Source organism: Alosa pseudoharengus, unplaced genomic scaffold, assembly GCF_046254945.1.
Source record: "Alosa pseudoharengus isolate Yale_2024_CS ecotype anadromous, Long Island Sound unplaced genomic scaffold, YU_APseudo_1.1 YU_APseudo_1.1_scf_10, whole genome shotgun sequence".
NCBI classification, from domain to species: Eukaryota; Metazoa; Chordata; class Actinopteri; order Clupeiformes; family Clupeidae; genus Alosa; species Alosa pseudoharengus.
The window spans coordinates 10,362,453-10,387,747 of NW_027468565.1; the positions used below are offsets into that span (position 1 = coordinate 10,362,453).

The window sequence follows — 25,295 nt, forward strand, 5'->3', positions numbered from 1 at the left end:
CTTACTTGCTCTACCCCATCATCTCCCTTGGGCTTATTTGGAGACAAGGCAGTGGTGTCATCTGAATCACATAATGCATCTACTACAAAGCAGAGGACAGAATAAATCAGTAATATAGTCATGTCCAGTACCTGTGACGGCTGTATGTCATGTAGTCTTTGATGACTGAGATTTTTAAACACTAAAAAGGCTCATAGACGGACATAATCAACATCCACAAACCCCACAGAGTGGCATTCCATCAAAACAATGTGTTGCAACCGCTGTTGATATATTCACAAAACTTGTACCAAGTTTTAACTACATTCCATAATACAACTCACCATCATCTTCTGCAGGCTTCAGCTTTAATACACCACAATTTGGATCCTTCACCACATCTTCAGACACATAGTTGTCAATCTTCTGTACCAAACTCATCATACATTTTAGCCCAGCTTGGTGTTTGGCTTCAATATCAAATTTCATGAACACTAAAATAAAAATTAACAGAACATTACAAAAAAAACCTGACAATAGACTTAAACAATGCAACAATTGAATAAATCAGTACCTTGGTTAAAGAAATCCTCTAGAGTGGCATCAGTTTCCACCATTTTAATGTATCTGGTCTGCCTGGTATTTAACTTTCACCAACATCCTGAAAAAACATAAAATCAAACATTCAGACAAAATCAACACTACTTTTAAAACACTTTCTTAAAACAAACCAGGTAACAACTATCTCAGTGACACTGACTAAACTAGTAAATGTGGCACGTGCACCTGTTGGCACTTTGCACTGAACACGTGTCTTCTATGCTATCAATGATGCACATTCAGCAATCAACACATGTCCTTGATAGTAAATTAATGCAGCTAGTTTTGAAATAACCAACTTGTGAAGGCCAAATTCATGCTTATGGATGCCTGCTTTACGTGAAACAAGCTTTTTAGTAGAGCATGACCTTTAAGCTAATTTGCCCTATTAATGACTGTTAATGTTAAGTAGCTAACAACAGTAACTGTTACCTCATTAAGCTAACCATAGCCTTTATTTGATATCTGATTTGCATTATGCTAAGCTGCCAATGAGAGCTACGTTGGCTGATAGGCTAACCAAGTCAATGTTAACCATTAAAGACGATTATACTGGTATCATATTTGGTTGAGTAAATATTAACATGATAAAAAAACGTATAGCATTGTACAATACAGGAGCACGAATTGACATGTACCTCATGTTACACAGAGGTAACGTTAACGTTCATGTTAACTTTCAACCTTCGTTAGCAGTTAACTTAACGTTAACGTTAGCTCCTGAAGGTCAACACATTTCAGAACGATATCTTGACCATACATTTACGTTCAGTTACACTCCTCTTTCGCGTCACCACTTATCGTTTATCATTTTCGCGGCATACTACGGAACATGTGAAATAAATCTCTAGTAAGTGTATTTTAGATGAACATCTACTCACCTTCAACTGCAACAGAGAGATTCATTCTTCTAATCAGGCTCCGTCGCGTCGCTGCAGTCTCAAATGGAAGGAAGTGGGTGATAAGCTACTAACGTTCGTCTCTGACGTGAGATGCCAGAGGGCACGTTTCGCCAGTTAGTAATTTGTCTGAGCCCTTACACAATTGCATGTAACAAACATACAATAATAATAATAATTATTATTATAATGTTTGTTCGCTTTGACTATTCTTTGTGAACAGCTATGGCTTGATAACAGAGACTCCGTTTATAGCCTGGTTTATGGGTGATAGCTTAGCAGTATTTGCCTATTTTACTGTAGCACATGCTAGCCTACAAACTTGCAAGTAATTTTTTAGTAGCCTAGTCCAGAAAAAAATCTTAAAGCTACCGAATGACTTTGGAATTAACCAGAAGAAAAACACTATTTTTTATTAATAATATCCAAATAATAATTAGGCAAACATCTCCCAAGAAATTTCTAAAATGGCGTCCAAATGAGAAAATGGGGTGGATGATTAACTCTTGTGATTTTAACTCTGTTTTTTAACTAATATGCTAGAGTACATTTTACTCCAACTGTAGTAAATGTAACTCTATTAGAGTCAATAACAGTCTACTCTGTCATTTTAACTCTTGGAATTTTACTGTGTAGGTGTTTCTGCAATATGGGCCATAGCCTATTGAAACATTTGTTTTCATTTGGCTACTCATCATTTACAGTATATTATTATTATTATTATTATTATTTTAAACAGCACTTTATAACTGTGTTGTGTGTGTGTTACAGATTGTGATGGTTAAAATGGGGGGGGGGGGGGGGGGTTAGGGGAACCAAAGTCAAGTTGCAGAAACACCAACATTACACTTTATGCGTCCTCGTAGCCCTTTAAGCCTTGCCCTGCTGTAAAAAAAACAAAAAAAAAAACATTATCACCAGGTCTCTAGACCATAATAACCATAACCATAATAACCATAACCATGACCTCCGGACAATATCTGGATCTCAAACGGACTTTGATTAGATGCGGAACAAATGCAGACCAGCTCAGTGGTGAGCTACTGGCCAGGTAGCCTACTGGTTAATCAGTGAGCATAACTGAAAAATACAGCGTTATTAACATGAGCCTACGCTGCTGAACGAGGGACTTCAGAAAACATTCTGTCGTCGCAGGAGAGGCGTAGGGCTACCACTAGGGCTTGACGGGAGGATATGACGCGCCCATTGTCCCATCCCTCCCGATTAAGTACTATATCGGAGATTCGGACAGTGCTGCCAGCCTAGCGCCGTGGTGCCGGCGAGAGACAGCGAGGGGTTGAACACATTTGGATGCATGCGTGGGACATTCCCTCTGAAACGAGAAAATAGAACTCAGGAGACAATCACAGCCTCAAATCAGACCGCAGAGAGAAAAGCAGTGAGTAGTAGCAGTCTGAGCGAACTGTCTATTTTCATTTTCGTCTGCAGGCTCAGCTGACAGCTTGGGTATGCTACAGATATCAATGAAAGAAACATTTCACATAACCTAGGCTACCTACGTGAATGCTAAAAATGCTGTTTTTTAATTTATTTATTTTCATCATTACCATTATTATTTTAAATAGAACTTCCGCGTGGCGTGACGTTTATAAACAAATTGAGATACATAGTTAGTAGGCAATTATGACATTTGGTAAGATGCTATTATTAGGATTCTGTAGGCTACTATATTTAGGCTATGTCAAACTTAAACATAAGTTCCAAGTCAATGGCCTATAGGCCTACCTCCAAAAGAACAATTTCTCTATAATTAATTCAGCCATTTTACTAGGCCATCAGTCAACTCTAGTAAACAATATGTGCCTAAATATTAGGCAAGATTCTTCCTTTTGGCCTACACAGTAGTTGAAAAAAATGTGTGAAAGAATGTGGTTAAGCTTCATTCTGTGTGTGTGTGTGTGTGTGTGTGTGTGTGTGTGTGTTCGTGTTTCTGTCACACAGCATGGCAGACTACCTGATCAGCGGAGGTACAGGTTATGTGCCAGAAGATGGTTTGACAGCCCAGCAACTTTTTGCAATTGGAGATGGTCTTACTTATAAGTAAGTTGTAACATTTCATGATTTCTGTCACTGTGTAACTGAGTCAAACATATTATTTCAGTGCTCACAAACACACACACACACACACACACACACACACACACACACACACACACACACACACAAACGTGCACATACTGTAGCCTACACACAGTTTCCTTTTATACTCATGCAAGACAAAAAGGCAGCACTGGAAGTTTTTATGCTGTCATGGTATTCTCATTTATAATGGCATACACGTCTAAAAGATTAAAGGCACCATTAACCTAGCTCATATAATATATGTGTCAATTATGTTGTTGCTGCAATTTACAGCCATTAAGTAGGCACTGGATTAGTATTGACGATGAATATTAATGTACTAAAAGCCATGGCGAACACACATGAATAAATAATTCAAAGAATATTTACAGTATCGCAAAAATATGATCACAATGCAATGATATAGTCAGAACAACAAAGGTGATGATACACGGGGCAACGTTTTGGGCAATGTTGCTGAGCGACACTTTCCCAATGAGATTGGGCAAATCTGAACGATTTGGATTCTTATGGGCAATGTTTTGAGATCATTCAATCAGAATGCTAGCAATGAATCACATGACCATAAGAGTCTTTTCCTCTCTTCACATACCACAGTGTAGGTATATATGTTTTCTCTGCTGTGGAGAACTTGCTTGCTGATATGGATTGCTGAATCAGTCACACTCTTCCTCTTAGCTAAAACTTAAAGTTAAGTAATATAGAAATAAATGAGGGGTTCCTATAAAACATTACAGACACATACATGACAGTGATTTTAGATTATGTCATGCTTCAACAGAATATTGGTTTATGTAATTTATAATATACTGATTGCTCCATTAGTGGAGAGGGAAGGGATTTTTACACATAAGCACATACAAACACACACACACACACGCACACACACACGCAAATCTCACGTCCACAAAGTGGACATCTGTTGATGAGATCTCTTTCTCCATTTTCTCCCTCAGACACCGTATCCATGGAAACAGTATACTTTGCAGGCCTTCTCAGTACTCATGCAGACAGGCTGTGTCCCCACTTCCAACCCTCCATCCCAAGCTACCCCTCTCCCCTTTCTAATTATAGCACATCCCCTGTAGACAGCTTATGGGGAAACATCTGTTGTCATGGTTACAAGGTAGCATGCCAGTGTCGGCCATATTTTAACAGCTCTACAAAGTGCCTTGGTCACCACCCTGGCACCTCCCTAGCAGAGTCTCCACTAGGCCCCAATAAATGTCTAGTGCTTAAATGTTATTTAACATCAATGTCCTGCTCCTGATATCTCAGTCCCAGTGTTTGGGATTGCTGTTTTCCATGTTTACTCGAAATCAGTGTGGGGACATCTTAGAACAGCAGGAGCACTTACGTGTGCCCAGGGCGGGCAGCACCCATTAGCAAGTTGCCCTGCCAGCTTACATGGGCAGTCATTAGCCGCCATTAAGCAGCCGGTGGTCCTGCCGTCTATTTCTGGCAGCAGGAGGCGCAGTGTTTAATCTGGACTAATGGAGGGTTTATCTGGAGGAGATGCCACGGAGGAACGGCTTAGGTTCTCGTGGTCAGTGCAAGGCCACAGCGTTTGTCTCTTTCATTCCCTTTTGTGGCAGGTGTGTTCACTCGCTTTAAGTTCAGTTATGTTTGGCCTCACTCTCTCAGGAACACATTATCAGTGGTTTCTCAACAGTCACATACTTACTGCTGCTCTCTCAGTCTTTTTAATGCCATGGGACACACATTTTGCTCCGAGACTAAACTGGCCACTTGCTCAGTAAACATCTACCTTCCTCGTCTTTCTTGTTTAGCCAATAATTCCAGTCAGTGAATCAAACATGTTGTAATGTCATTCTTGTCCTGGTTTGTTATACTACAGTAAGCACACTGTAGCCACGTTTACATGGACACTTTTAATCCGATTAGAAACGGAATAGCAGCTCAATCGAAATAAAAAATTGTCATATAAACACCTCAATCGGAATAAAATGCTTGATCCGATCAGAATTTTAATCGGAATGAAAGAGGTGATGTAGTCCGTTCCTATTCCGATTGAACAGCCATGTATACGGTCAATCGGATTGCTTCCTGTTTCTTCTCAAGAAGGCAACAACGGCTATTCAAATTAAAGATTCTAAAGCACTTGAGAGCACCTGCTCGGAATAGAACATACTCCATGTAAACAGACGGCCATGTAAACAGACGTTTTTTTTCAATGGGAATAGTTCAATCGGACGGACAAAAAAACTCCATGTAAACTTGGCTAGTGACATCTTCTGTGCGAGTGCCATTGGCTGTTTGGAGGAATCTTTCTGTTCTTTTTTTGGTGACGAGAGGAAAGAGGAATGCCAGAATGTTTTGTAAAATGTATCTATTTGGCTGTCTTTACAAAAGAGATATCCATTATATCCATGTGGATCTATTAAGTCAAAATAGCATTTTAAACCTTTTTAGTTTGTGAAGTGCACAGTATATGTTTACATGATGGTATCAGTAACCACCTAAGAACATTAACTGTCCTCCAGTCGTAAGTATGTTACATAATCCCTCATTACCACATAAGGTGCATTTCCAGAGGACATGTGAACTCACATAAAAAACAAACACACTAATGCACACGCATGCACACACACACTGTGGAAATAAATACAGTTGTATGTAGGATAAACCCTGAGGATCTAGGACAGTCATTTAGAGCATGCACACATCATAGGCTCAGTAATACATTTAGCCTTCTGCAGATACATCAACATACAGATCCGTGGGCAGAGCGACATATTGTAGACAGCCATATACATCCACTCTCAGACACACATACACACACAGACACACACACACAGAGACACTAAAACAGTTTACACACGCACACCTTGAATACCTTTTTCTGGCACAAACTACAGTAATTGAACCCACAAGATGCACATTCTAACCTTGTGCCTTACTTTAATGAAGTACTCAAGAACTAACAGGACACACACTCAAAGCCCCCTTCACAAATTCAGACATCCACACATACACATGGGTGGGAGCTGATTAGGCCTTCTGACATCGTAATGTACCATTATCCCTGAGAGGCTCTTAGTTTGTTTGATTGTCCTGACCTGACCTCCTGAGGAACTCTAAAGTGTCTGTGGTCAGGGGCACAATCCGAGTGTGGGTAAGAAAGGTATAGAAAAACTAATGGCACAATTTTGTGAAATTTGTCATATTCAAAGACTGGGGCGGGAAGGGGGGGGGGGGTGTAGTTTAAAACATAACTAAAGTCTGGTTGAGCATGTGCTCATCTAGCTTCAGTTAGCTTCAACTGTAGACAAAACAGCCAGAAGTTTTCCCAGAGCCTGCCAGATAAACCCAATCTCAACAGTGAGTCTGAAATGAGTGAGCAGCAGGTGCTGTGATTATGTTTGTCTCCCAGTGCAGCTGCCTCCAGCCACAACACGCAGCTGCACTGTCATCATGCTGTGCTTTGTTTATGAGCTTGTGTGAGTGTGTGCATGCATGTGTCTGTGTGCGTGCGTGTACAAGCATGTGTGTGTGTTTATATGTACGGTAGAAAGAAATCGATAGAAAGCATTGGTTTGCATGGTGTCTGTTGTGCATAATATTAACCCCAATTTTTTATTTGCTTTTTAGTGACTTTCTCATCCTTCCTGGTTTTATTGACTTCACTTCTGATGAAGTGGTAAGTTTACACAGTATGATTCACACACTCATCCCTTCATTCAGTTGATATTAACTGCATTATTTGATCTCACAACACATACACATACACATCACACACACACACACACACAGACACACACACACACAGACACACACACACACACACAAACACACACACACACACACACACACACACACGCACATCCAGCTAACTAACTAATGTGTGATAGTGTCAGCTGTTGGTTCAAACCTGAAGCCTATGTGTGTGTATGTGTGTGTTCTAATGAAAAGGAGGCTAGTAGGCAGTGAAGGGGCATCTGTTATTGCCCTCTCTCCCAGGTGAGTTAGACATGTTGACACAGGCCGATTAAGCTCACATGTCCTCAGAGATGTTATGTACTACACAAACCAACAAAATTGAGAACTCATTAACAGCCAGGCATGGTGTCTGGTCGATGGAGGCAAAAAGCCTCTCTGTCTGTGGACAACACTGGTAATCCACATCATGAGCATTTATACAAAACTAGACAGCAGTCCACAACAACAGTCAGCTAACCATATAACCGCACAGACACCAGAGATATCACCATACTGCTTTACCATTTTTAACTTCTGTACATGTGGAGCCGGTTTGCTGTTAGTGTAATGGCCAGAGGACTGGTTGGTGGGTAGCTAGCAGGTGACACTCTTCCCTTAAATCAATTCCAGTGCCCCAGTGCACTTTGCTGTAGGAGATGTCGTCCTTCAGATGAGATGATAAAACCGAGGTCCTGACTCACTGTAGAAATAGTAGAGGTTTCCCTAATGTCCTGGCTAAATTCCAACCTGGCTCATTTAATCGGCCCCCCTCATTAATTCATTCCCTCACTCTCCACCTCAAGCTGGGGCGTGCACTCTGGTGCATAATAGCTGCCGCGCATCAACCCGGTGGATGCTACTAATTGGTGGTCGTTAGTTACGTTCCCCCTTTACTGTAAAGCCCTTTGGGTACCTTGAAAAGTGCTATATAAATGCAATATGTTGTTGTTGTTGTTGTTGTTGATATATGATAAATGAGTGTGGTCGCAGATTTATTTACTGATTGTGAGGTCATTGTTTGTGTTACATTACATTTTGCCACCTAGGATTTGACGTCTGCCCTGACCAGAAAGATCAGCCTGAAGACCCCACTGATCTCCTCTCCAATGGACACTGTCACAGAGTCTTCCATGGCCATCGCAATGGCAGTGAGTTCAGATTCTTTTTAGAAGATATTCATTTATTAAAGGCTAAATCAGTTTAGTTTACATTAGGTAGGCTTCACATAAAATAAACATTACTGTGTGTTCCTTTGTAGACTGCTGATGTTTGTGTGCATGTTTACTAGAAAGAAACTCATTACATGTTGCCATTTTTAGACACCAAGTGTATCTATAATTGGATTGGTCCATGATTGATTGCTTTTTCGTCCCAGCTCATGGGGGGAATTGGCATCATCCATCATAACTGCACTCCAGAGTTTCAGGCCAATGAAGTTCGGAGAGTGAAGGTATGCTCTGTTTGCTTGATTTGCTTGTGGTCTGTGTGTGTGTGTATGTTTTTGGTCTTACATAAGAATATGTTTGGAGACAAGTCCTCACATCAGTGTGTGTGTGTGTGTGTGTGTGTGTGTGTGTTTGTGTGTGTGTGTGTGTGTGTGTGTGTGTGTATGTGTGTGTGTGTGTGTGTGTGTGTGTGTGTTCACTTCAGAAATTCGAGCAAGGCTTCATCACAGACCCTGTGGTGATGAGCCCCAGGCACACAGTCGGTGACGTGTTCGAGGCGAAGATCCGACACGGCTTCTCTGGTATCCCAGTCACGGAGACGGGCAAGATGGGCAGCAAGCTGATGGGCATCGTCACATCACGAGACATCGACTTCCTGTCTGAGAAAGACCATGATAAGCCACTGGAGGAGGTAAATGAATCTGTGTTATGGTTACATAGATTGCAGGGTGTAACAGGGTGTGTATGTTGTGCCTTTATCTGTGTTTATGTAGGTTGTCTAGCCTCATTAGGTACCTGTGAAGTATGTAGTATGTATACTGTGTGTCATGCTTATTGGGACTCTCCCAGCGGAGAAGGTTTGATAGTGTGAATCTTCCAGGTTATGACAAAGAGGGATGATTTGGTTGTTGCACCTGCTGGTGTGACACTAAAAGAGGCCAATGACATTCTCCAACGCAGTAAGAAAGGTGAGAATGGGAGCTCTTTATAATAATAAGACTGATGCTGAGTACAAACATGGTAGTAACCTATGAATAATATGTACAAAAGAGAATATGTTTGAAAAATGCCTATGCCTAATGTTTTTACTGAAACATATTGTCATATTATTAGTTTCAATAGCTTACTGATAGAGGTAAATCAGAACATCAACAATGGATGAGAAACAGATGGAAATTATGGTGAATACCGTAATTGTATGAGAATTTAAGAAACTATATTTATGATATATTTTTGGTATGAGATTGGTGTCAATTCTTGATTCAGCCTATAATCATCTCTCAGCATTGAGGCTTTTAAAACATATGCCTCCTCCTCTCATTTGAACATTTCAGCATGTGTCCACTCGCATTCTTTGAATTGTATAGCTCATCTTAAAATCTGTGTTGCATGTTTGAGACATGTCATTTCGTCTTCCTCTTTCTTCGTGTCCCTAGGGAAGCTGCCTATAGTGAACGACAACGACGAGCTGGTGGCCATCATCGCGCGCACAGACCTGAAGAAGAACCGCGACTACCCGCTGGCCTCTAAAGACTCACGCAAACAGCTGCTGTGTGGGGCAGCCATAGGAACTCGCGAGGACGACAAGTACAGGCTGGACCTGCTCATCCAGGCCGGAGTGGACGTGGTCGTGTTGGTGAGGACTACGGTCAGGGTCAAAGGTCATCTCTGTAATAAAATGTGAGATTGTGGGGAAGAGTTGATAGAAATATATGGGCTTAGGGCTTTGGTGTAGGAGTGAAATTTGGTGAAATGTGTCTAAATTGTTTGGTACAAGAAGGTAGCTCAATTTAAGTATGAAAAAGACTAAGAAACATAAAGAATAAAATAAAGTATACAAACAAATGGGAATGAAGTTCATAGTGAATGAATCACCATAGCAACAGTCAATTATTGTCATTATGTTAACATCATAACTAATGTCTGTACCATTATATGTACAACTGGATTGAGATTGAAATGTAGGCAGGCAATGCAATGAACCTGTTGTTTTCAATTAGTGTATGCAGCTAGCTGTGCTAGTGTGCAGATCTGGTGTAATAATTGTGTTTGTTCCCAGGATTCATCCCAAGGGAACTCAGTGTTCCAGATCAGCATGATCAATTACATCAAGCAGAAGTACCCTGAGCTGCAGGTGGTGGGAGGAAACGGTAGGCAAGGCATGGCAGCCACATCACACTTAGAATCTGGTTTGTCGAATCAGAGAGAGAGAGAGAGAGAACACAGTATTCAGTATTATAATGGCAGTGGTTCCTCTTTATTTGCCTTACTTCTTGTTATTGCACTTTGATTTATGATTTTAATATTGTACCCTGTTTGTAGCCAACTGGATGATATTAATACTGCAGCATATTGTAGTCAACATAATTAGTTGAGGGTGCTGATACTGGACTTGGTTTGATGTTATTGCAGTGGGATTAGATTATTCTGATAGTATTACATATTTATCATTACTTTACGCGTTTATGTTTTACTAAAACTGAAAAAAAATACTTTTGTTATTTACATTTCATTCAAAACTCTTCACTTCACTCATGGCCACATGGCTTTGTGTCTTTTCAGTTGTGACTGCAGCGCAGGCCAAGAACCTGATCGATGCAGGGGTGGACGCCTTGAGAGTGGGCATGGGCTGCGGCTCCATCTGCATCACTCAGGAAGGTCAGGCAGCCCAGGGACTCTCCTTTTATTTGCAAACTCACATGGGACACATGGGACACTTACATACAAGGCACAGGACATACGATGAACGCTCTGAAATTGCCTTATTTGTTAAAGTATAATGTTTGACAAGGGTTTGTATTCAACAGTGGAACAACAGTTGCAAACAGTCTACATTTAGCTGAAAATGAAAGTAGGTCAAAATAGAGTATGGAGCTGTAAACAACCAAAATATTGTGACTTTTGACACAATGGATAAAGGGGTCTTATGTTCCTTTGTGTATGTTTGTGTTGTTTGTGTGCATTTGTGTGTTACCATAGTGATGGCTGTCGGGAGACCACAGGGTACAGCTGTGTATAAAGTTGCAGAATATGCCCGACGGTTTGGTGTGCCAGTTATAGCAGACGGTGGCATTCAGACGGTGGGGCATGTGGTTAAGGCTCTGGCACTCGGTGCATCAACAGGTGGGTTACTCAGTGTGACTGTGTGTTAATAATTTATTAGTATTCATAACATGTCATATCATTTGATGACTTATGGCCCTTGTGTTGACAGTGATGATGGGCTCGTTGCTGGCGGCAACCACAGAGGCTCCTGGAGAGTATTTCTTCTCAGATGGCGTGCGGCTGAAGAAGTACCGCGGGATGGGCTCTCTAGATGCCATGGAAAAGAACAGCAGCAGCCAGAAGCGATACTTCAGGTAGTGTTGTAGAGCCAGGAATCAGAGCTAGACCTAGACGCTCTTTACCAGGCTCCATCATAGAGCAAAGCTGGGACATCACTGAGCAGTACATCATGAGATCAGATGACATTAAAAGTTATGTAATGTTAACATTCTTTTACAGTGTGTGTGTGTGTGTGTGTGTGTGTGTGTGTGTGTGTGTGTGTGTGTGTGTGTGTGTGTGTGTGTCTATGTGTGTGTGTGTAAATACACATACTTGTGTCTTTTCACTCGTAGCGAGGGAGATAAAGTGAAGGTGGCTCAAGGTGTATCGGGGTCAGTGCAAGACAAAGGCTCCATCCATAAATTTGTGCCCTACCTCATAGCAGGCATCCAGCATGGTTGCCAGGACATCGGGGCTAAGAGTTTGTCCATCTTACGGTAAGCTACTGCACGCACAACATTATTCACTCAGATGAATGCTTAGCAAAGTGTGACTGCTGGCATATTTACAGGAAGTGATGTAAAGTAGCTTACAGTGTGAGATTTACAGGCTCATTGTTAAACCATCCACAGTTCATATATTTGCAAGCTGGAAAGCTTAATTGTCACATTTGTAAATTTATACAGGAATTGTTGGTTTCATTAATTTGTGTCGTGTGCTGTAATTACTTGTGATCATACACACACACACACACACACACACACACACACACACACACACACACTCCCCGTCAAAAGTTTGGGGTCACTTGGAAATTTCCATTCCACTCCATTCTAGACAGAATACCAGCTGAGATTAGTTTCATTGTTTTTTTTTTAATCAGGGCAGCAGTTTTCAGATTACATTATGGGCATACATAATTGCGAAAGGGTTGCCATGATTAAAACAATACAATTTATCTCAGCTGGTATTATCTATCTATATATCTATCTATATATATATATAATCTACAGATCTGTGTAGTATCTGTAAACATGTACAGTAACACATACTGTACATGTGTTCATTTGTGAGGGCTTAACTTTACTGTGTGTTGATGTGTTTGCCAGATTATGTGTGTGTATATTTTATTTCTGAGGCTGTAGTCATGCTGAACATGCCCCCTGGTGTCACTGTGTTCTCTGCCAGCTCCATGATGTACTCTGGAGAGCTTAAGTTTGAGAAGAGGACAATGTCTGCACAGGTGGAAGGCGGCGTGCATGGTCTTCACTCGTAAGTCAGCAACATCCGCATATCTGTGATCGCTTGATCATACTGCTCTCTGCTGCAATATTCTACAGTATCTCCCCCCAGCTATTATCATTAAGATATCAAAATGCTGTTGTCATCCTCTCAGTGAGTCAAGAGGGCTAAATTCTTGTTTTGTTTGTTGTTTTGAAATAGTAGCAGTTAGAGATCAAATTTGTCTTCTTTCTTTCCTCTCTTGTTTCTTTCTCTTTCTTTCTTTCTCACTCATGCACATCATAGATATTCTTTTGTGCCATGTAAGTACACGCCACCTTGCGCTTGTAAACCACTGCCCCCATGCTGTGCCTGTACTGTTGGTGAAAGGGCTTTAGTAAACGATAGCTCTCAGTTTGGACTTTAGGGGGAGCATTTCTAGTTTCCTCATTTCACTAAATTCTAACTGCGTAGTTCTCCCTTTATATTTTAATCTCCCAATGGTCTCTCCATCTCTTTCTCTTTGTGTGTCTCTCTCCCTCTCTCTCTATCTGTGTGTGTGTGTCTCTCTCTCTCCCTCCCTCACTCTCTTTTTCTCCAGCTCTTTCAAAGTCTGTAACAAAGGCTTTGAAAGTGCTCACTGCCATTCTTTGGGAAGCATAGACCATGCCTTAGAGCCTGAGGAAAAAAAGGAAATGATATGTCTTTACATGGATGTGTTAGGATTTTGTTTCACTTTGCAAGAGCTTCAAATGACTTGTGTGATGTGTTTAATGAACAGTTCTCAATCACCAACTGGGAAATCAACTGCACTACACACTCTAGCACTGTACTGAAGGGACTATGGGATTTGTGTGTGTGTATGTGTGTGTGGGTGTGTGTGCGCATGCTTTTTTTTGTGTATGTGGTTCTGTTTGCGTGTTATGCAAGTATGTACTGTGTGTGTGTGTGTGTGTGTGTGTGTGTGTGTGTGTGTGTGTTTTGCGCAGAAAGCACTCACAACCTATGTGTTGTGTCTGCAGATATGAGAAGCGGCTTTACTGATGGAGGCAGCCGAGGCCAGAGCCGTGTGGCTCCCAACGTCCCCACGCCAGCATCACTCAAACACAACGGCTACCTGTGACCCCACCAACCCCCGCCCAGCCCAGTCCAGCGGTATTCATGACCTGAACACTGTACTGCCCTCCCCTCCTCCACATGAGCAGAATACTGTATTCTCTCTCTCTCTTTCTCTCTCTCTCTCTCTCTCTTTCTCTCTCTCTCTCTCTCTCTCTGCTGTCTTGGAGTCCCCATGTAGAGTGGGAAGGCTACTCAGCTTGCAGACTTGCTGGCCGAAGGAGGGGTCAGGAGATTGGCCCGTGATTCACCTTGGCCGCAACTGGACACGCAGGACACACGAACAATCAACTCCGAGACCCAACTCACTGCTCTAAAGTGTGGTGTAATTTTGCCCTTTTTTTCATTTCCTCTAAGCTGCCAGAACCTCTGGTTTGTTTCTCACTGTAGATTGTGACGTGTGTGTGTGTGTGTGTGTGTATTTCAGTTCATCTGTAGCTCTCTGCACACTTGACATGGAATACCCATTTCACTAATACTTGTAGCAGGAGATGTGTGAAAACACACACACGCACACATACAGACATGCACACACGCGCATGCATACACACACACACACACACACACACACACAGAGGGAGAGTAAGGACCTTGAAGGACTACACTGGGTGTTCTACATAAACGTTTTTGGTAGCATAATGCACAGTGAAGCGTATTAGGGTTCTTTGTCCTCTGGAAAGTCACAAGAATACCTTACCTTTAAAGACCTCGAGAAATCTGTGGGTACTACCCTTTGGCTGACCAGCAATATTTCTGTTACCTAGATATCACTGTTACCTAGAGGGAGTTACAGGTATTGTCCACAAATACTCTATATAATCAGATGAATGTTAAATGCCCTCTTTACCGTATGTGAGACCTGGTTTTGTGACAGGTTAAATATGAGAGCATATGAACTAGCTTGTTTAGCTTGTGCTAGCCTGCTCACTGTATGCTCTCCATGCCTTTCAGTAGAATGAATGAAAGGTATAGGGGGCAAGTAGCAAAGCGTAAAGCCTGACATCAGGGATTCATTCCGCCTGATCGCCTTACAAACAGACATTCTTGTGAGATTGTACTTTGCACCGTTAGTTCTAAGTCGAATTTTCGTCATGTTGATACATAAACAGAAACGTAAACAGAAACAGAAACATAAATTCTGTCAGAGTAAAAAGTAATGCTCTCAAAGAGTTCACATTTTTTGTGGAAATAAAACATGGGTTGGCTTTCTGTTGTCTGCTGTTGTCTGCGTTGTAGTTAGTGTCCAACTGTAATTCTTCTGTGTGCAGTTCAGCACTTTGCAATCGGAAGGAGTGTCAGATTCAGCACCAACAGCCAGTGATTCATGTGAGCTTTGTGCACTCCTTCAGTGTAGTTCTAGCTACATAGCTTCAGTGTCGCTGATTTCAGCTTCTCAGGTTTCCTGCTGTTTTTTGCAGTTATTTAGAAATCAAATGTTTTTGCAGTTATAGAGATACCTAACGATTTTCTATTTTGAGAATCATTAGATCTCTTGTCCGCTTTTAATCAATTGTATCAGCTTGCAGGAATGAAGTTTGTGTTGGTCAGATTCAACTCAATGTTAATTCTGTTACTGTGACTGTGTAGCATTCTCTCAGACTTCTTAGAGGTGTGTGTGTGTGTGTGTGTGTGTGTGTGTGTGTGTGTGTGGGTGACATAGCTAGAGAGATGTAGCAAGGACGATTGACATGTAGACATGTTTTTTTTATATATATACTTCCCATCATTTTTGAGACCACTTGTTAAATAACTGATTGTAGGTTGAATAAAATTTTTGATTCAATCCCTGATTACCAATTTTCCAGTCTCCATTCTCATTTGACTTGAACCTTGTTGAAATCAAAGTAGTGTCTTTGAGCAGTGGCCTAGTTATAACTGTGATGGCACCCACTATGTACCTTATCTGATTTTCTCTCTCTCTTTCTCTCTCTCTCTCTACTTATCTATCTTTATTCCTCCTATTTCATTCTCACTAAATTGAATATATCTGTGTAACTACACATGTTCTCTGTTGTGTCATTTTGCCATTGCAGTCAACACTAGGGAGCAGCATTAACTCATATATATTTCAGCCATCAGCCAGTTGGTGGGTAGTAGGGGGGAGTATTGACCCACTTGTACAATGGCACATTGATTTTAGAGTATAAGCTGCCAAAAGAGCTATTTATGGCAAAGCTGTCAGCAGGTTCTCCCCACCACTTGATCTAATTCACGTGTGAACTTGGACCTTACTGAGAAGTTGAATTTGGATCACAACCTTTACTACATTGGTTTCTGGATCTTTTATTATGGCATTTTCAGTCACCTATTGTATGACAATACATATAGTTTGCATAGTCTTATAAATTGTACATGAAAAAGTACATAAATTATCATTGTTTCTTCACAATGGTTACATTTCAGCAGTAAGCAGCACAGCATGGTGAGAGATTCTTTGGAATGAAATGGATGCAACACTTCAGAGGGCAAAATTAAGGGCAGAAAGCTGGACACAGCTACACAGAGCTCCACATTATTGACAGCTGAGTTGAAGCTCCAAGTCTCACCTTTTTCAGAAAAAAACGAGATGTTTGCATCCAACCCTCACAGAAGACTCCACTTGACTTGATTTCTTCAACATTATCTTTTTTTCTCTATCTATGTACCACAGTATACAGTACCTACATGTGGGACCCTTTGATTGCTCATACCTCATCCTCTTGGCCATAAGTATGGATACTTATCAACTTTATATGACTTATATCTCATTATATAAACATTACATACTTATGTTTTAAAAATGTGAAATTGAAGAAGTGGTTTTAATTGGGAGTTTTATAGCCTACTGTTGGCTTTGTCCCTACCACTCAACTGTTCTTCACTCTGTGAAATGACCACAAGATGGCACATTAAACCTCTTCCCTGCTATTAGAGTATACACTCGTTTCAGGGAAGCTTTTTAAAAACACATTTAAATGTTAGGTCCCTCCACACCAATCAGTTCATTCCACTCTAAGAGTCCACTGTGTGTGAGTGCAACCATACAATTGCACCTGCAGACACTCATGCTCTTCTTAATAGGATCCTACAGATCAATAGTGTCACTGCTGATGCTAAGAGCATCAATCTGCCGGCACACGTTGACGAACTCTGCCTGTACAGCGAGCTCGTCCACCTGCTCCCGTTCCAGCTGTGTGTCACACAGGCTCTCTCTGGACGACGTGGAGCCCAGCGTTGGGTATCTCCTCTGGGAAGGGTGCCGTGCCGGCGCCCTCTGGGCCTCCTGGCCTGGGAGGATGTGAGCGCAGCAGACGGCGAGAGGCGCAGCGCCGTGGGCCGCCGCGTGGCCTCCGAAGTTGCCGCCACAGAGCGAGGCGGAGCTGCTCCCCCTCCAGGCCCCTCTCTGCGTGTGGACGCCCCGGTGGGGGGGCCTGGAGACGTCGCCGCCGCCGGCGGGCTGGTCCACGTCCCCGCATGAGGAGGTGCGGTAGAGGCCGGGCTCAGTGGCGGCGACGGGGCCCCTGCAGGGCTGGCCGTCCGGGGGCCCCCTGGTGCTCAGCGAGAGTCTGGAGGAGCAGAAGATGCTGCGTGAGAACAGCGACTCGCTGAAGAGCGCCTCGTCAATGCTCCGCCGCAGATCGATGGGGGAGGGAGGCCGCAGGTCGACAGTGGAGTCGCTGTAGAGCCCTCCGTCCAGGCTGGCGAAGGAGGAGCCCATGGAGATGGCCTTGGCCAGCTTGCCGTGCGCAAGCCTTTTGGCGGTCAGGTCGGTCGGTGTGCTGGGGTAGTGGAGGTCGAGGCCATCGGTCTCTGAAAAGCGCTGGTCGGCGAGCGTGTAGAGAGGCACGCTCTCGCTCTCCTTGCGCGTTAAGCCTTCACACAGCTTCTCGCCGGGCCGCAGGGACCAACCGTAGCCGCCCGGCAGGAGGGACGGCTTAGTCGAGCTGCCCTCGCCACCGCCGCCTGACCTCCAGGCAAATCCGGGCCAGTGTGGGGGCTTGGACATACCACCTGCCCGCTGCCCGCAATAGAGGAGAGGATGTGTGATGATGAGAGCGAGTGCGAGGCACACCCCAGCCTCGCAGCCACGCAAGCTGAACTGCAGCCCCCACCAGGGCCAGGGCGGGAGCCCCACTTGACCATCGCCGGCCACCCCGGCCGCCAGAAGCATGGCATAGAGCCGCAGCCCACTGCACGCCAGCAGGAAGAGAGCGGCGAACACCCCGGTGGCTGCCGCCCGCTCCCACACCCCGGCCTCCGAGAATGGGCACTGGCTGGCCCGCGGCATGGCGGCAGTGGCGGCGGCATCTGCGGCCGAGCGTTCGGGTGACGCCTCACTCAGCCGGTAGATGTGCTTGGCGTCGGCGCGGGCGTAGCAGTAGAACAGCAGGTACCCCGTGGCCAGGAGTAGGGCCAGGGCCACGAAGGCGCCGGGCGGGACGAGCGCGAGGCAGGGCAGGCCGGGCAGCAGCACCTCCAGGCCCACGAAGCCCAGCGCCAGGGCCACGTGGGTCAGCAGGAGAGCGGCCAGCGTGCAGGACGAGCGCTGGAGCAGCGCCCGCGGCAGCAGCTGGGTGCGCGAGCGCGCCGAGAGCAGTAGCAGCACGGCGCCAAACGCAGCGGTCAGGCACGGAAACGGCGTCTCGTGCAGCAGGAGCGCGGCGGCGCCGGGCAGACGCTCCCGCTGGCCATACGGGTCGTAGAAGAGCAGGAAGGCACGGCCGGCGCCAGTCAGCATCTGCAGGAGGTGTGCAGTGGCGAACAGGCCACAGCCGGCCGGACGACGCAGGGGCAGGCACAGGAGGCACAGCGCGGAGATGGTGGCGACCAGCGCGAACATGCAGCCCAGCCCATACACATGGGCCTCCCACGCCAGGCCCCATGTCGCCATGGCGGCGTTCCAGTCGACGAGCAGGGGGACCAAGAGGGGCAGTGACGCAGTCACTGGGGGAAACGGTGCCGAGGAGAGGTCATCAAGATTGCCGTTGCTTTTGACGTGGTCACCTGCAGGAGGAGGAGGAGGAGGAGGAGGAGGAGGAGCCCATGAGGTCTCTGAAGTGTTGCAGACCCCTGTGGTGATGGCATTGCAGTCTGGAAGTGAGGAGGACTCAGACAGTGAGTCTGTGTCTGACCATGCGTCATCCGGAGATATACCTACGATACCATACGAGAGACAGACAGAAAGTTTCACTAATTTAAAACATCTATGACGCCAATTTGTAGCTTCTGCCCAACCTAAACCATTCAGATTATTTTCATTTTATTCAAATGGTGACAGTACATCAAAGAATATTCAAATCAGGTGTGAGCACATCTCAAAGACTCAAGACACTTTTGTGGTTAACACTCCCATCTTTTATCCTCAACATACTCAGAATGGACGTCATTGTTCTCAAATGCTGAAATTTGAGCTGGATAACTGATTATTGATTTCATCAGAGGACTAGTACTTAAGAGGCTGTCTATATTGTACATTTGCTGACTAGTGCTTATGCCTACAACACTAATTTGTCCTGATCTTACGTTCGGATTGCTCAATTATGAAGTCAAATGTCAGTGAGGTTGCAGATAAATAAAAACCCATTTGAGACATTGTATTGAGAGAGATGGTTTGCAGTCATGTGTTTTTTCAGCATGAAAATTAAGATTATTATTGGGATTGGATGCAAATGCTGGAGGAGGTAATCACCCCTGTCCCTTTCACATCCAAATCTGCACCCAAAAATTCAACTGTGAACAACCCATGTATGGTCCACATGGAGTCTAAATTAGGACTACTAAGTAGCCACAGATTCATGAGTGAGTACTTTTTAAATACCCCAGGCATTAAAAGTGTATCAAACTTGGTATGAGAAATGTCAGACAAAGTTCTCAGACTGATTGCATGCCGCTGGGTTGAGTACAGAAATAAAACAAGAAATTGGAGGCACACAAACATTGTTAAAGGATAATGTGCAGTCTATAGTCTACTAATTGGCTGCTCTCTCCTCTCTCTCTCTCTCTCTCTCTACAGGGAGAACACTGGAAGTAGGCTGCAGAAAATGGGTCAGGAAGAAAGAGAGAGAGAGAGAAAGATTAGGAGAGTGCTGACCTTCCTCTCAGTTGCTCTCATTTTTGTAACTATTTAAAAACAGAACCTGGCCTGATTTTACCTTTAACGTTTTGATCAAACTAAGTTGGAGGCAGCCGTGTGGGGCAGCCGTGGCCTACTGGTTAGCACTTCGGACTTGTGACCGGAGGGTTGCTGGTTTGAACCCCGACCAGTAGGCACGGCTGAAGTGCCCTTAAGCAAGGCACCTAACCCCTCACTGCTCCCCGGGCGCCGCTGTTGTTGCAGGCAGCTCACTGCGGCGGGATTAGTGTGTGCTTCACCTCACTGTGTGTACACTGAGTGTGTTTCACTAATTCACAGATTGGGATAAATGCAGAGACCAAATTTCCCTCACGGGATAAAAAGAGTATATATATATTATACTTATACTTAAGTTGCCTATCCACTGATCATTCACAACATTGATATGTATGCTCACACTAAACATAACAAAGAGTGACATCGTAGCATATATGGATATATCATTGTTTACTTATTATTATCAATTAATGTGGAGAAACCCAACAGATAATCTTTCCGATGAAAGGGACATGGAATAGAATCCAATGAATGGGAATGCTAGAGCCATACTTTCCTCAAACACTCTCTAAATCAGTACCCTAAAGATGTGGAGAATGACACCTAGAATGATCCTCGGAGACATACCAGTCTTTGGATTTCCGATTTACCACCAACATTTAGTCACGAAACCAGGATAGACTGTGGAAATAGACTGCATGCTAGCAGGCCGTATATATGTACCTGTAATGACAGGACGAAGCGTTGGGACAGAAGATCTCCCTGTTGTTGCTGTCCCTGGCGTGGTCAGGGTTTGAGCACTTTGACCTTCTGCCTTCTCATCCTGGACTCCATCAGTACCAAATGGCTCTGCATGGCTCCTCAAGTCTGACTGACCCCATGATCCTTTAAACCAGCGCAAAGAGTTCTCTGATTACTCATCAATCATATAGAGAATCCCACACCTCTTCAGAACTGCACGTATTGTGCTTAAACAGGGACACTCTCATGTCACACAATTGTGGACCATGTTAGAGCTCTCCTATTGAGCTTTTTGTGCAAATTGCACATGTCAAACTGTTATTATAGTTTTGTAAATTGTGAGGTGACATGGGGGAAGGAGGGCAGGTCACTGTCTCTGCTCCTGTGTGTGTGCTTAAGTTTTTAATAGAGCATGTATCTGTTCATTTTCTCTGAAATATAACTGATTTGAAACTGTTTCTTCTTCACACTTCTGTTGTGAAATGTGTGGAGTTAAAAAGGGATTCTCTGCCTTACATGATATAGGGAGAGGGAGAGAGAGGGAAAGAGGGAGATAGATAGAGGGAGGGAGAGAAAAAGGGAGAGAGAGAGATAGAGGTAGGGAGAGAGAGAAAGGGGGGGGAGATAAAGGGAGGGAGAGAGAGACTGTAAGAAGAATGAAGGGTAATCTCATGCATGCTGAATACTGATTTTGTACTGCAGCAACGGTGTACTGCTATGCACAGCCTCATTGTCAGCATACAAACACTGCTGGCTACCACAGGATACATTAGACAAACCCCCTACCATCCATTAAACAGCTCAGGTCAAATGTTTGTAAGAGGAGGATGCCGTCATGATTCTTCACAAACATGAAAAGATGTTTTATTCTAAGGCCCTTTCAGATTAGCCTGAATCACATGACTAATAGCAAGTTTCAAAAAATTCCAAACAAGCTTACTTAATGAATTCCAAATATCCCTTCCCTATACTATTTTTTAAGAATAACTACATTAATCAAATAGATAATACAAGATAATACAACAGAGACCAACGTACCTCAAACATTTTTACATTTTTGTTATGTGTTTTGGTACAGTATTTGATTATCTCCACCTGTCATTGGTCATCATTTTAATGGACTTCTAATAGATTATACTGTCTCCTGTTAGGACCTCTACTGGTGAGCAGTCAACATGGAGAGCTCTTCTACTGAACGCTTAACTGAGTTGTGATGCCGCATACAACGTGAAATATATTTGTAACAAAGAACTCTTTTTAGGTATTAGCCTGCCGTAGCCATGCTCAATTCTATTCAGAATTTGAGTCTGATACCATTGGGACATGATTATGGGGTTTTATGGGGCAAAAGGGTTCTCCAATGTTTTCTTAGTTAGGTTTTTTATATGATATCAGATTAGTAAACAGATGTGTCTTTGCAACATTGCATGAATGGTTTCTGATAACGGGCAATGTAGATATTGCATTAAAGATCAGCCATTTTTTTCTACAACAGTCGAGAACCCTTTTGCACATGTAAGCACATAATGTAATCTGAAAACTGCTGCCCTGATTAAAAAAAAAAAAACAATGCAACTAATCTCAGCTGGTATTCTGTCTATAATGGAGTGGAATGGAAATTTCTAAGTGACCCCAAACTTTTGACCGGTAGTGTATCTACAATTGTTCATCTATCCATTATCGTCAAGCCCGTCCAGCGGATTTGATTGATCCACACAGTTCTCAAGTTTTCATAGAGGCTTCTCAATGGAACAGGTCCAGAGCGAATTACCCGACCTCAAATTTTGGGTTAAATTCAGGCTGCCTTCCAGGCTATATGAGAATGGAAAGAACCATTAGAAGTCATCAAATACACGTAACCTGGAGAAACTCCTACCTGCAAAAGAGTCTGTGATGAATGCCATCTCCTCTGTTGGTCTTACTGCAAAATCTTCCTCATGAAGCACTGAGGTCATAACCTCGGTTCCTTCACCTTGTGAGTCCATGGCATCATCAGTGTCTAAACCCGTATCTGTGACATCGCTGCCAGGCAGCCTGTGGATATCTGAGTGAAGTGTGAGAGCTGGTATTGACATGCTCAGGTCAGGTGTGACAGAAGACCCAAGTGGTGGCGCCATGGTGGCAGCGCTATCAGTGTCGATCGCGCCCCATTCTTGAGGAGGAGCGGAAGACAGAGGTGTCTGTGCAACCAGGGAGGATGTGTCAGTGGCAGGCAAGTCCCCTTGAGTGTGTCTGAAGTGGAGGTCAGACATGTGATCCTCATCTGCCCAGTTGGACTGACTGTTGACCAGTTGGTCTGTCAAAGAAGGATCGTCTGGCTCAGAGAAATGAAATGTCCCCTCTTCCAAGGTTCTCTGCATAGATTTGAATTCACTCGACGGCCGAGGGACAGCTCCCTGTTGAGAATCTTCACTGTGCGTGGCTCGTTCTTCAGCGTTCACTGACAGCGATGTCCACAGATCAAGAGGAGAGGCCGTCACGGCCATGTTCGCTCCAGTTGCCCATGCAGTCCACAGTGGCAGGTCTGATGGCAGGTGGCGGTCAGTTGGTTCGCTGACCTCCTCCAGCTGGGGCCAGACCTTTGAGGCCATGTTTGTGGTCAGTGCCATGGAACGACAGCTGTCAAACAGTGCCAAGCAAAGGAACACAGCAAGGACTCCACTGGGGGAAGACATTGCCCGCTCCTCTGGGAGCATCAACATTGCTCCGTCTGTTCAGTCACCGTCGCTTTGCCATCCCAGAAAAGGCACTAATTTCAGCTCTGAAAGACAACCAATCAAGAGCAGACATAGAGAGAGAGAAAGAGAGAGAGAGAGAGAAATAAGTATTTTTAGCCAAGCACTGCACAGAGCCTGTTACACAGTTGCAAAATTGCTAAGAATAGTGTCAAAGCAAAAGGCTGCTTATAGGCATGAAATGATAACCAAAAGGGGCATTTCAAATTCCGAAGGCAAAAAAATCCCCAGGGGTGTTTGTCACTGTTGCTCAGACTCAGACGACCCAGCTTAGGAGAAGGAACGACTAATTCCAATTAATGAATTACTTAAATTAGCAGGGACACTTTGAAGTTGTTGTGATTCGCCTTTAGTTTGGGGATTGTAGCAGTGCATGCACCCTAGATGAGTGGAATAACAGCATTATATGGGCTCGAAACGAACACCACCAGGAAAAGGATATGATGAGGGTGAAAATAAGTCATTAGGCATAGCCACATATTTACAGGAACATTTCTTGTCTGCCTGTGGGAAATGTATAATATAATTGCCTGCTTGACCAGTGAGACATGCCACTGATGCAGTCTCTGGTCATGTTTAACCCAATTTATTAAAGTTTCACGCACTGACTGTGGAGAACTCTCCACATGATTTCTTCTCTAGCGATGTCTGACTTAATAATCTGCCCGCCTTCAACACACACACTCGAACACAGACAGACATTTGCAAACATTTCATACAGATATCTCTTTAAGCCTCTGACCATGAATGAATGATCAGAGTGGTCCTCTTCCATGGCCTCTGAATAAAGCTCAGTATATTCACCCTCTGTCTCTCTTTGCTAATTTTACGCGATCCATCAGTGAGATTCTTTCCCTGCTATGCCCTGGTTCTTTCCTTCTCTCCTTTAGATCTACCTAGGGAGGGAATACTGAGAGATAGAGATAGAGAGAGAGAGAGAGAGAGAAACCATGATCTACATTTCCATCCTGCATCGAACATATAAGTGCTGAAATACATAGAATCTCCACAACATGCACTCCCTCTCATAAACAATTCAGACACTGACAGCTCCCAGGCTGCAGAAGTTACTCACCCCGACAGAGACGTCGCACATGTGAGGGGTAGGAGATGAGAGGATGGAGTCATTCCTCCGCACAATGCTGCACTGCTGTAAAGATCCGTCTCTGTCTGCCTGTGTGTGTGCCTGCGTGTGTGTGACATAGTTCCCCCCTCCTGTCTCCCCCTCTCTCTGTCTCACTCTCTCTCCCTCCCTCTCTCTCTAACACATGCATCGCCATGCCCCACTCTTTCATGTGCTATTCAGAATCCCAACCTTCTCCTCTCCTGGTATCCACGTCCCCAGGTCTCCATTTCATTACTAATTCTACTGAGGGTGTGATTATAGTACAGTACTACAGTATACTATTTGTTTGTCTATCTGTCTCCTTAATACTTTGAGAAAAGGGAACCTTAAAGTATTCAAACAAGTATTGTTTAATACAACAGATAAAACCACAGAGTATAAATGTCTGTTTCCATATACGTCCCACATGTAAACGTTTAATTTTCCATACCATCATGCTTATTGCTTTATACATGTTTTTGTCAGCGCAGATATAGATGGCAAGGAGAAGAGCTGAGAAACAGTTGAGACTTAAAA

General features: G+C 43.8%; 2 protein-coding genes across 5 annotated transcripts; one reads left to right on the forward strand and one right to left on the reverse strand.

Annotated features, from left to right (window-relative positions):
* The first annotated feature begins 2,602 nt into the window (after positions 1-2,602).
* Positions 2,603-15,851, forward strand: impdh1a (IMP (inosine 5'-monophosphate) dehydrogenase 1a). 4 transcript variants are annotated; one of them, XM_076263115.1, is made up of 16 exons: positions 2,603-2,877; positions 3,441-3,539; positions 7,194-7,242; positions 8,348-8,449; positions 8,677-8,751; positions 8,952-9,158; positions 9,348-9,435; positions 9,904-10,115; positions 10,527-10,617; positions 11,030-11,125; positions 11,447-11,590; positions 11,682-11,826; positions 12,085-12,228; positions 12,920-13,003; positions 13,259-13,275; positions 13,975-15,851. In XM_076263115.1, exons 2-16 carry the CDS (start codon positions 3,442-3,444, stop codon positions 14,073-14,075), a joined length of 1,653 nt encoding a protein of 550 aa, XP_076119230.1. In that variant the 5' UTR covers positions 2,603-2,877; position 3,441; the 3' UTR covers positions 14,076-15,851. The 4 variants fall into 4 exon arrangements, with proteins under 4 accessions (XP_076119230.1, XP_076119239.1, XP_076119245.1 ...); XM_076263124.1 differs by having other exon boundaries at positions 2,604-2,877; positions 9,904-10,103; XM_076263130.1 differs by lacking the exon at positions 13,259-13,275 and having other exon boundaries at positions 2,605-2,877.
* A 1,281-nt stretch (positions 15,852-17,132) lies between these two features.
* Positions 17,133-23,620, reverse strand: prrt4a (proline rich transmembrane protein 4a). The gene is made up of 2 exons (XM_076272771.1): positions 22,795-23,620; positions 17,133-19,201 (listed from the first exon to the last, which is right to left on the reverse strand). Exons 1-2 carry the CDS (start codon positions 23,618-23,620, stop codon positions 17,133-17,135), a joined length of 2,895 nt encoding a protein of 964 aa, XP_076128886.1.
* Between the last annotated feature and the right edge of the window lie 1,675 nt (positions 23,621-25,295).